The sequence below is a fragment of the Podarcis pityusensis genome, assembly GCF_964106645.2.
Source record: "Podarcis pityusensis genome assembly, chromosome: 3".
In the NCBI taxonomy this organism is placed as follows: Eukaryota; Metazoa; Chordata; class Lepidosauria; order Squamata; family Lacertidae; genus Podarcis; species Podarcis pityusensis.
The window spans coordinates 102,771-114,792 of record NC_138026.1 but is presented as its reverse complement, the minus strand read 5'-3'; the positions used below and the strand labels follow the sequence as shown (position 1 = coordinate 114,792).

General features: G+C 47.3%; 1 protein-coding gene across 3 annotated transcripts in view; it reads left to right on the top strand.

Annotated features, from left to right (window-relative positions):
• COL4A1 (collagen type IV alpha 1 chain) overlaps positions 1-12,022 on the top strand; it is a 196,796-nt gene that overhangs the window by 137,438 nt on the left and 47,336 nt on the right. For all 3 annotated transcript variants that reach the window (XM_080997345.1, XM_080997347.1, XM_080997346.1), the window contains exons 38-41: positions 4,751-4,877; positions 4,977-5,057; positions 8,150-8,248; positions 10,199-10,249. In XM_080997345.1, coding sequence (XP_080853471.1) covers positions 4,751-4,877; positions 4,977-5,057; positions 8,150-8,248; positions 10,199-10,249 — 358 coding nt within the window. The remainder of the gene's footprint in view (positions 1-4,750; positions 4,878-4,976; positions 5,058-8,149; positions 8,249-10,198; positions 10,250-12,022) is intronic.

Sequence of the window (12,022 nt, the reverse complement as noted above, 5' to 3'; positions counted from 1 at the left end):
TCTATGGACCAGCTGACCAAATCAGCGCTGACCATAGGAGCGCGCCAGGAGGCGAGAGCATTGGAGAGGCGGGAAGGGAAGGGGGAACGTTGGAAGGAGTTCCGCATTCCAGACATTCCAGAGCCAACTTTCCCGCCGGCAGAGCCGATGGAAATCGGAACAGCGCGCGCGCGCGCAGTTTCAAAGCCCAGTGAGGGGGGAAAGAAGGAGGGAAAAGGCGCCCGGAAATGCTATCTCTGCCAACAGCCAGGTCACTTTGCCAGAGTCTGCCCCCAGAGGAAGGAATGGCAAGGGATGGTAGGAGCTGTGGAGGGAAGAGAGGAAGAAATACCGAAGCAAGTAAAAGCCAACGCCTGGCTGCCACCGTCGGGGCACAGCAGCCAGGCCAAAGAGCAGTGAAAGTGCCCACGCCAGAACCTCCTAAACCCGCCCTAGTGATAGAAGTGGCGCTAGAGCTGCCAAACGGACACCCTCTAAAGATAAAGGCGCTGTTGGACTCAGGCAGCTCCTGCAATTTCATGAGCAAAGAGTTTGCAGCTGAACACCAGATACAGACGATCCCTTTAAGCAACCCCCTGCAGGTGACCACGATCGATGGCAGGGAGCTGTTGGGAGGAGAAGTCAGCTTGCAGACCGTCCCAATGATAATGAAGGTGGCAAGGCACACCGAACTGATAGCGTTTAATGTGGCCACCTTGGGAGGAGCTCCCATTATATTGGGGATGAGCTGGCTAGCGTTACATGATCCGCTGGTGGGCTGGCATCAGAGAGTGGTTTCTTTTGGTTCAGCACATTGCTTAGAACACTGCAAAGAGGGAAAGGGTTTGGCAGGGGCCCAAGCCACCCTAGCAGGGACTGAAGTAACGGAGAACGTGAAGGTACCACGACAATACGCAGATCTCCGCGACGTCTTCAGCGAAAGGGAAGCTGACCAACTACCCCCGCATAGACCCTTTGACTGTCAAATCAATTTACTCCCTGGGGCACAGCTCCCTGTAGGCAAGCTGTACGCCATGTCAGACAGAGAGATGCAGGAGCTAAGAGAGTTCATTGACAAGAACCTGAAGAGAGGGTTCATCAGAGAGTCCAGGGCGGTGGGGGGCAGCCCAGTGTTTTTTGTGGATAAAAAAAAACACGAACAAGCCGAGGCTTGTGTGTGACTTCAGGGCCTTAAATGCAGTGTCAGAACCAGTGGCTTTCCCTATGCCCAGGATTGACGACATTTTGACAAGGGTCAGGAAGGGAAAGATTTTTACTAAACTGGACCTAAGGGGGGCGTACAACCTGATACGAATAAGGAAGGGGGATGAATGGAAAACCACCATGTTCACCCCTTTGGGGGCATTTGAATATTTAGTTATGCCCTTCGGCCTACAAGGAGGCTCCGCGTGCTTTCAATCGTTTATGAACCACGTCCTGGGGCCTTTGCTTTACAAGAATTGTGTGGCCTTCTTAGACGACGTGTTGGTGTATTCTGAGAATGAGGAGCAGCATGTGAGAGACGTCAGAGAAGTGTTGAGCAGGCTGCAAGCCAACCAGCTGTGGGTGAAACTGGAGAAGTGTCAGTTTCATACCAAGGAGGTGGAATTCCTGGGGTATCGCCTGTCAGACAAGGGATTGGCCATGGATCCCGGCAAGGTCCAGGCGGTGCTGGAATGGAAAACACCCAAAACAAGGAAGGATGTGCAGAGGTTCCTAGGATTTGGGAACTTCTATCGTAAGTTCATCCGAAACTTTGCCCACCTGACGGCGCCCATTACGGACTGTCTCAGCAGTAAGAAGAAGTTCGTTTGGACTGAGGAGGCGGAGCGAGCATTTGAGGAACTAAAAAGGGCCTTCGCCTCGGAACAACAACTCCTGCATGTGGATTTACAAAAACCGATGAGAGTGGAAACTGACGCATCAGACAGAGCTATTGGGGCGGTGCTTCTGCAGCCAGGGAAGGAGGAGTCAGAGTGGAGACCGTGTGCCTTTTTTTCGCGAAAGCTGAACAAATCCGAGAGGAACTACACGGTGTATGACCGAGAACTACTAGCCATTCATGAGGCGTTCCGGAGATGGAGGCACCTGCTAATTGGCGCACAACATAAGGTGCAAGTGTGCACTGACCACAAGAACCTAGAGTATTGGAGGACGGCACGAGTGCTCAACCAACGGCAAGTGAGATGGGCCCAGGAGTTCTCCAAATTTAACTTTGAGATTTGTTACGTGCCAGGTCCAGAGAACATTAGGGCGGACGCTCTCTCACGCAAACCTGAATATTTGGAGGGGGAGGGAGCACCCGAAGAGAGACATGTCATTCCAGAGGACCGCTGGGTGTGTGGGGCGGCATTGGTGGGACAAAGAGAACTGGTAGAGGAAACAGAGAATGATGAATACGCCCAGAATAAGCTCAGAGGTCTTAGGGGTGAGGGAGAGGAACCAGGGGGTTTCGAGGAAAGAAATGGAGCTTTGTATTACAAAGGGGCACTGTATATCCCTGAAGGAGACTTAAGGGGGAGGGTACTCAAGCAGTTGCACGACAGCCCCACGGCGGGGCATTTTGGACAACACAAAACCATGTGGTTGGTCACCAGGGAATTTTGGTGGCCTAAGGTGAGGGAAGATGTACGGGAGTATGTAAGAGGGTGTGAGCAATGCCAGCGAGCCAAAGGGGAGAGGCGGGCACCGGCGGGGCTATTAGAACCCTTACCAACCCCAGAACGACCTTGGGAGGCAGTGTCGATAGATTTTATGACTGATCTGCCGAAGTCCAAGGGGAAAACAGCCATCATGGTGGTGGTAGACCTACTAACAAAGATGTGCCACTTTGTAGCCTGCTCGCATGCAGTCACGGCGGAAGAGACAGCGAAGTTATTTGTAGAACACATTTTTAGGTTGCACGGGGTGCCATTGAGGGTGGTCTCAGACCGAGGAAAACAATTTACTTCCAGGTTCTGGAGGAAGCTCATGAGCTTACTGCAGGTGGAGGTCAACTTTTCGACTGCCCGGCACCCTGAAACCAACGGGCAGGCGGAAAGAGCAAACGGGGTCCTCCAGCAATACCTGAGGTGTTATGTCAATGACAGAGAGAATGACTGGGTAGAAAAGTTGGCGCTGGCGGAATTTGCCTACAACAATGCCGAGAATGTGTCCACAGGGATGAGCCCCTTCTTGGCTAATTATGGGTGTCATCCCAGGGCTTTCCCAGGGGGAGAAGGGGAGAGATGGGGTGTCCCGGCAGCCGAGCATTTTGTAGAAGAAATGGAAGCAATCCATCGTCAGCTCCAACTCAACTTAGAAAGGGCGAAGGAAGAATACAAGAGGCAGGCAGACAAGAACCGAAGGGAAGGTGAAACCATAAGGGTGGGAGATAGGGTGTGGCTGTCAACCCAAGGGTTGCCGTTCAAAGGAGGTTGTAAGAAATTAAGACCCAGGAGATTGGGTCCCTTTGAGGTCATTCAACAGGTCAACCCAGTGGCTTTCAGGCTCCGGTTACCCAACCACATGAAACTGCACCCAGTATTTCACAGGTCGTTACTGTCACCGTATGAGGGGGGACGAGAAGGGATGGCCACTCGGGGACCGGTCATAGAAGAAAGGGAATGCAGCAGCCATGTGGCAGAAATCCTCGACGCCAGATGGAAGGGGGATCAGGTGGAGTATTTGGTAGCGTGGGAAGGAGAACCGGAGTCAGAAAACACTTGGGTAATGGCAGAAGATATCAATGACGAGGTATTGATAGAAACGTTCCATCAAAGGTTCCCAAGGAAACCTCAGCCTGTGGAGAGGTTCCGGAGGGAATACTTTGGGACCACCGATGAGGAGGAGGAGTTGGAAGGATTCTCGGAATCGGAAGGGGAAGGGGAGATGGACTCTGAGGAGGAGGAGTACTTCGAGACCAGGAACCGCAACAGGTGGAGAGAAGTGTTCGGGACATCGGAAGATGAAGGAAGTTCATTCCGGGGTTTTGCCTCCTCACCGCCCGTAGAGGAGGGGGCGAGAGGGGATGAAGGGGGCCCTGGAGGGGAGGTGGATGTCAGGGAACTGCCATCGGAAGGAAGGGAAGTGAAAGGGCTCACACAGGTTGGGAGAGACTCAGCAGCTGAAGAGGGAACCAGTAGGGGGAGAGGAGCTGAGCTGAGGGAAAGGGAGCTGGAGGGATGGCTCAGAGACACTTCCAGCGAAAACAGTGGGGAGGTTTCAGGACCTCCTGTAGGGACACCCACTCCTCGCCGGAAACTGTCACGCAGAGAGTCCAGAAGACGTGTTTCCGTTAAGGAGCTTTTATGTTGGAAGCGATTCCGAAAGCAACCACTGTCGGAATCTGCCAGCGACTGACGGAGCCATGTTTAAGGGGCTCCGTTACAGACAGAGGTTTGCAAACTTGACCAAACTCTGAGGGACTAGGATTTTACACACAAGCAGCTCATCGTCCCATCACATCACCCATCCAATTTCCCAAGTGAAGTACATTTTGTTAGTTTTGGCCCAGTTCTCCATTCTTTTAAGGTCATTTTGAAAACTCCCAGTTTGGTGTCATCTGCAAATTTGATGAGCATCCCCCCTAGTCCTTCTTCAGGGTTGGTTTGTAGTGGAGAGGCAGCTGGCATGTTAACTGTACTTACAGTTGGGCTGTAAAACATAGTTTTTGCCTTAGTGTAACTACAGTGAGTTCAGACATTAGATATGAATACTATAATGATTTTAGAATGCATAGTGTAATTGTTAAATGTTTGCAGAATTTACTGTTCATTTTTCTACCCTACAGGGAGACCCAGGAAAGACAGGTATTCCAGGCGTGCCTGGAGAGAAAGGTGAAAGAGGTGTTCCAGGAATTCCAGGCATCCCTGGCTCCCCAGGTGCCAAAGGGCTACCAGGTCTCCAGGGTTCTCCAGGTAAGTGATCCAAAGCTTCTTTCAGTATTTTATGATAAAGCTAAGCCTAGTAAGTACTCAGCTGGCAACACTAAAACCTTATGTTTCTTTATTATAAAGGTATTCCAGGAATCCCAGGTGAAAAAGGTGGAAAGGGATTACCAGGTTTAGATGGTTTTCCTGGCTTAAAAGGAGAAAAAGGTAAATAAATAATATTTTTGAAGTCAAAATTGCTATTTCACTCTAAAAACAGCAACATAATGGTTACTCTTTGTGATTTACACAGCATTTTTAAAAAATGGATGTTACGGGCATGTGGATTTTTAAAATTAGAAGGTAAAAATGTAATTTGACAAGTATGTTAGAAGTTCAACAACAGAGATAATTCAGTGTATAATTTAAGAGTGAATTCTATTTTCAATAAACCAGCTAATGGGGTAAATTAGGGAGGTTCTGTCTTTCCTACTTCAGGCTTTCCTGTTTCTTTCTCTTAAAATTATACAATATTTTTGTTCAATTCCCTCAGTAAAATGTTATCAGAATTTCTTTTCTCTCTGGATTTCAGCTGCCTTATTTAAGTGACTTTGCTAACAAAAGAAAGCAAAGCTTTGCAAACCAAGCTTATAGAACTCTTCTGTGTTGCAGTTCTGGCTTTATATAACATAATTCTGGACCATATTAACCCATATTGGGAACAGATTTAATAATGCCTAAGAGCCTTAAAAAGTGGATAAGATGATAATCAGATGCTTCAATAGATGACCAGCACATTCTCATAATTGAAAGGAAAGGCAATAGCACTCTGGGCAGCTCCATGCAGGGCTCAGGGTGGAGATTCCACAAGACTTGGATAGTTAACCCTTTTCTGCTTGAGGGCCACACTGAGGATTTACCACACCTCTGTGGGCTGCATGCCAGCAGACATACACACTCTGACAGGCAGTCTGCACCCATCTCTACACACAGAGAGAGACGGGTCCATAAGAGCAATTCAAATCATATCTGTTCAGAAATAATTATATTCAGTAGAGCTTTCTGCTAGACAAAAGATTTAAACCTTTGTTGCTGAGGTGTTTTGAAAGGGAGGAGAATTGGCAATCTTTAGCAGAGGACAGTACAGTTCAAGTACAGTAGACTCACAACGTATACAGGGGTTATGTTCCGGGGTGTGTATGTGTGAGTGAGATCTCATGAGAACTTCCCAGAGCCTGGTAGGCAGGGTCTGCACCTTGCATAAAAACTCTATCCACAGCAGGAAAATCCTGCACAAAAAGAGCTTTGAAGCTCTCCACTTCCCATGCATTTCATTTGTGTGATTTCAACCAACTGGCCATTAACCACATAATACTGAAATTGCATAAGTAAATGCAATTTACTGTAAATAGTTAAAGAGAAATCAGCATTTTGAGACTTTTCTAAAGTGCTGTATATTTGAATAGAGCACAGCAAAGTAATCCCCAGCTGACTGCTTTTGCTAATTGCTTGGCCGTTATTCTTCTGTCTGTTTCCCACTGTGGTACCTTTGACAACTATCACCAGTAATCATTAGTCTTCAGCTTCAGAAGACATCACCATCAGTTCCCAAAACTGCACCCAGAAGCATCAATAGAGTGAATAGAACATTTTGGAGAGCACTTTGAAGCCTCAGTGCATAGGAAACTCCTGAAAGTAATCTGAGGGTGCTCGGTGAAACCCCAGGGAGGTTAGGAACAGCTTGAAACTGGGGGTTTTAAAAATCACACACAGATATTCCACAGAAATGTTGGGGTGCCCCACAGGGTGCTTCAAAAGTATTGGAGGGCTTTGTATGGCCCATGGGCTGCAGGTCCATGAGAGGTAGACTGTCTTGTTTTGACTGTATGTAACCCACTCTAGGAGCCTTCTTGGATGAATAATAAAATAATATAAATATTGCTTTAGCAGCATTCATCCTCAGGCTCAGTTGCTAGCTTCAGTGACAGGAGCCTCTTGTTTAAAGGACCCCTGCCTGTTGACTGGGGAAGAGGATAGACTGCACCTCCACTAGGGCTTTTGTGCTGGAGCACTCTTGAGTCAGAGGACAGCAACATGGCATCCTCTGGCCAGAGACACATGACATGCACATTCCACTTGCATTTGACCATATTTACGCACGTTGCTGCAAAATTTATAAATTATATTAACCAGGGAATGGCACCGAAATGGTGCAAAAACAACTCATTATGAAAGCAGTGTGGAACGAAGCTTGTCCAGATTCCTTTCATTTCAAGGAATCAAGCCTTGAAGACTTGGGTTGGACATTTGAAAGTGGAGAACTGCAACCTGTGCTGCTAACAAGTGATGCCACCCCTGACTCCTTCAAAAATATTAATCTTTGTGGATGCCAGAAGGGATGTGGAACTCCTTGGTGCAAGTGTAAAAACAGCAAAATGACATGTGCCACAAACTGTAAATGTTACATTGCAGTTAGTACATGTGTAAGATCTGTGGACTCAACTTCAGCTTCAGAGCTCAACAGTGTTGCAGATCAAATTTGTAGATGTAGCAAAATGTATTGATTGAAAGTAAGAAAATTTATTTTAACTGCAGTATCCTGTTTTATAATCTTCTTATCAAAATATCATTCATGATTTGGCACTTTAATATGTTCATGTGAGCCAGAAAAAGGGTTTTGCAGGAAAACCAACTTTGTACATGTGAAGAGATGTCAGTCACAATTTTTGTAATAACAAATAGTCTGTCTTTTCTGAAAAATGAATATGTTCACAATTTTTCAAGATAGCAATAAAGTTAGGCAACAGAAAAATTGGCAACCTACATTTTAAGATTCAGGACACTTTCTTGATGAACAGACATCATTTCTTCTTGTTGTTTATACACCATCTTTTATCCGAAGATCACCGGGCGGTTTACAGTATAAAAACACATAACATAATAATAATTTTAAAAATCAATCACACCCTGACACATTTAAAAGGCCATAGATTTTATGATCAGCCAAAGCCCTGGGCAAATAATGTTTCCACTTGGTGCCTAAAGATATGAAATGGAGATGACAGGCAAGCTTCGCTGGGGAGAGCATCCCACCAGTTGGGAGCCATGGCAGAAAAGCCCCAGGTCGGTTCATATGGGGAGAGATGGTCCTTGAAGTGTTGCAACCCTGAGCCATTTAAGCCTTCATAAGTCAAAACCAGCATTTTTAATCTGGCCAAGATAGGTGCCCCAGTGAGCAGCCTGCCCATTGAATTCTGCACCAGCTGTTTCCACAATTCCACCATTTTGTTCCTCAAAATTTGTCTGTTTATCTTTTGCAGGTGACCTTGGGCCTGAAGGTCCCCCAGGAGCTCCTGGAGAAAGGGGCCAGCCAGGACACGATGGAATCCCAGGCTCACCTGGTGCAAAGGGTGACCCAGGTGAGATATTTCTCTTCTTTTTCTTCTAGTATGTAATATTTTTACCACAGTAGATGCCTGATCGTATACTTTAAACAAATCTTAATATATATTTTTAAGCAAGTGAAGATTGATGTGTTAGCCCTGCCAGTATCCTGAGGGATGGCAGGATACCCAGTGAATTGTCCCGATTCTGGGGACAATCTAGAAAATTTAAACACAATTAACTTCCTCTAGATTGTGCATGCTGCTCAGTATGTACACTGCAAATGCAACTATTTTTAACTGTTCAAATGAAAGTACACTTTACACAGGGAGCCGTGTACATGGCCACAAAATACCTCTTTAATTTTTAGGGAAGGACAGCTAGAGCTTGACTATATAGGAATATGATAAACTCCACAGCAGTGATTCATGTGGCAAAATGATTATTGAAATGGTTTTGTCTTTGGCAAAATGTGCAAAAATGAAATTAAATAAAACTGCCACAGAAACTTGTATACACATGTTCTTATCTAGAAAGATTACCTTTGGTAGGTTGAATTATGGGTTGTTATTTCACAGTTCATGCTATTATTTCTACTTATAATAGAGTTTCCAGGGCAGCTGACATATTCCTTTGTGGCGGTTGGGAATTGTCACCTAAATTAATGTACTACCCACTGGCAGAGGAAGAGGAGTGCAGGGGGAGTGCATTGCCCCCAGCAGTGCGATCCCGGCGGGGTGCCATCGTGGCTGCCCCCCACTTGTGCTGAGCGCCACACCCCTGCAAGCAGTGTGCCACACCCCCGCCTGCTCTCCACCCCCCGGTGCCAGAGCATGAAGCTCCACCACTGGCACTACCCCAAGTCTTCTTGGTACCTTTTATGAACTCCAACCCAACTGAAGGGGGGTTTTCTTTCTCTTGTCTGTCCCCTGCTTTGGTTGAGCCAGCAAGTGAAAGGAGCTCTAATGTATCTATTAGCTTTGCGCCTATCTTCATTCCCCTCAACTCTGGAGGTTTCCTCTGCAGCAGTGGCAGACTTTGGGTTCTCAAATTTCAGCAGCACCCTGTGTGACACTAAGAGTCTGCTCGCCCCACCACCTCTGGCACTCTGTTCTACAGCTTTGTTGTGGTGCCCCCTGCAGCGTGGCACCTAGTGTGGTTGAATCGGTTGTGCTGCCGTAAAATCACCTCTGCCTGCAGCTGCAGAGTACACACCTTCTATGGCCTCACTTTTCACTCAGATCTATTTCCCTGTATCCCTGTATTTCCCTGTATTCTGCCCCTGGTTGCCTGCCTTCTGCTCTCTCACAGTCCCCAGAGATGTGGGTAGAGAAATATGAGTTCCGTAATGCTCCCCCATTCTCCCCTATGCTGTGTCCAGGCAAGACTTCTGGCCTAGAAAAAGTGACATCATATTGCAGAAGAAAGGCCAGAGAGAGACACTGTGAAAGTCTAACACAGTAATATAAGCTGGAGAAATAGAATTCCCAACTTCTTCCCACCCTAAATACTACAGTTTGCTCAGTTTAAGAACCCAGCAGGATTGGGGTGGGTACCTTGCTCTCAGTCACATGAAACAGCTTTTGCATGTGAGGCTGCAGTTCTTAAATCTTGTCTCCCTCTCACTGTTCTAGCTTCTGGCTTAGCCACGCACAGCCTCTTCAGGGCAGCGGGATGAAGGCTCCTCCTGCCCTGAAGAGGCTTCACACGGCTATCCCAGAAGCCAGAACAGCGAGAGGGATCACTGCACAGCAATCCCTCTTGCTGTTCTGGCTTCTGGGATTCAGAATATTTTTTTCCCTCTTGTTTTCCTCCTCCAAAAACTAGGTGTGTTTTATGGTCTGGTGCGTCTTATAGAGCAAAAAATACAGTAGTTCATTTCTAATGTGTAAGCCAGCATCAGGGGCTTTGATACAACAGTGAGATTTAATTTATGGAGAACATTTAAATTGCCTTACCTCGGTGCTACTATCTTCATCTTACAGGTATTCCTGGTAGAGGACTTCCTGGACTTCCAGGTGCAAAGGGAGAACGAGGTAATATAAATAACATCTCATGTAAAGCATACAGCCAAATAAAGAACCAGTTACATGCAAAACTAAAATATGATATATTTATTAGGCTGATGTGTCATCATAAAATAGGGAATAGCTTCATAGAGTGTGCATGCATTGACACACTTGAAGATAATGACTGATTTTAAAAGGCAGATTGCTGTTTGGAAAGCTGGGACATGTATAGGTTCTGTGAGACTCTTGGCAGGATCAGCTTTGTAAATAGAACATGTTGCCAAAGCAGAGGTTGTTAAGTTGAGTTGCTGTGGTATAGGGTTAGTTGTGGTATAGGGTGTTGGATTAGGACCTGGGAGACCAGGGTCCAAATCTCCATTCAACCATGAAGTTCCCTGGGTGACCTTAGGCAACTTTCAGCCTAACCTACTGTACATGGAGAATGGGAGGAGCCATGTACACCACCTCAAGCTCTTTGAAGGAAAAGTGGGATATAAAAAAGTAAAGCAAAGCAAAGAAAGAAACACACCAATCACACCTGAGTACTCCACCCCTTGTTCATTTTTACACACACTGTAATCCTCAACTGATGAGAAATTTAAGGGGTACCAGCACATACTTTGGGATTGATTTCCTTAGAGTGACTGTAACTGGGGGCTGTGGTGTCTTTGTGATATATGGAGGGATTTATTTCGAGGAATGCTCCCCAATGCCATAGCACTGGATCCTCACAGAAAGCAAGATCAGGCTTCTGTGTCTTTCCATCTCCACCTCCAAGATGATGCTGGTTATTATTCTTTCATATTCACCCTCCAACCAAGTGAGGAAGGAAAGCTGAGCTGCATTCCCAAACCATTCTCTCCTTCCAGAATTGCCTTGTCATTGACAGACAGATCCTTAAACAAACAAGGGTCATTAACCAGTGGCAGCATTATTATTATTATTATTATTATTATTATTATTATTGTCAGAGTTGCTTCCCGATCCTAGCTCACAGAGGATCACGCTAGCCAGCGATCATTAAATAAAAGTCTTTATTGAGTTACAGTTTCCATTCTCAAGCTGCTGCGTGCAACCCTACGTCTAATGGTTAGATCGGCGAAGCTCCATCTGAGTCTCCGCCCCTTGTACACCAACTTAATATCCTAGCCTTGCTCCACCTTTTCCGCCTGACTGTTCTTCTCTGGGTCCCTCTCCCCCCCGGGGTCTCTTCCTTCCGGGATTCCTCTGACGCTGACGCTGACCCCCCTGACTCTTCTCCCTCCTTTCGGCGGGCTTTAGGACCTGGCTCCCTTTCCGGGCTGCCTACTGCGCCACCTTCCTGTGCATTTGAACTTGGCGCGCGCGCCCAACCTTCCACCTTCCGTCTGACCGTTTCTTCGCTCCCCGATGGAGGTGTGGCCACTCCTGACTCGTGCCCTCCCCCCTGTTGTGAGCTGCCAGCGCTTGATCCCTGGCGCCCTTCCTCTTCCCTGCTCTCTGGCGGTGACGCTGGTCCCGATTTCCAACTGCTCCCCTCTGAGTCCCCTCTGGCTCTATCTTCCTGGGGTGTCCCCCTAGGCTCCCCCCTTGCCCTGGCCACTGGTGCTCCTTTCTGTGAATCTTCTGATTCACTGGAAAGACTCGGAGATCTCGGGTCGTCGTCATCACTCATCTTTTCTTCTGCCTCCTCCCCCTCGCTCTCTGTTTCCTCCCTTGCCCTTGCCTCTGCTCCTGAACCCCTGACATCCATCCCCCCCTCGAAGCCCCCTCTTCCCCCCTCCCCTCCTTCCGGTGCGGGATCTGGGTGCTGCTGTGTCA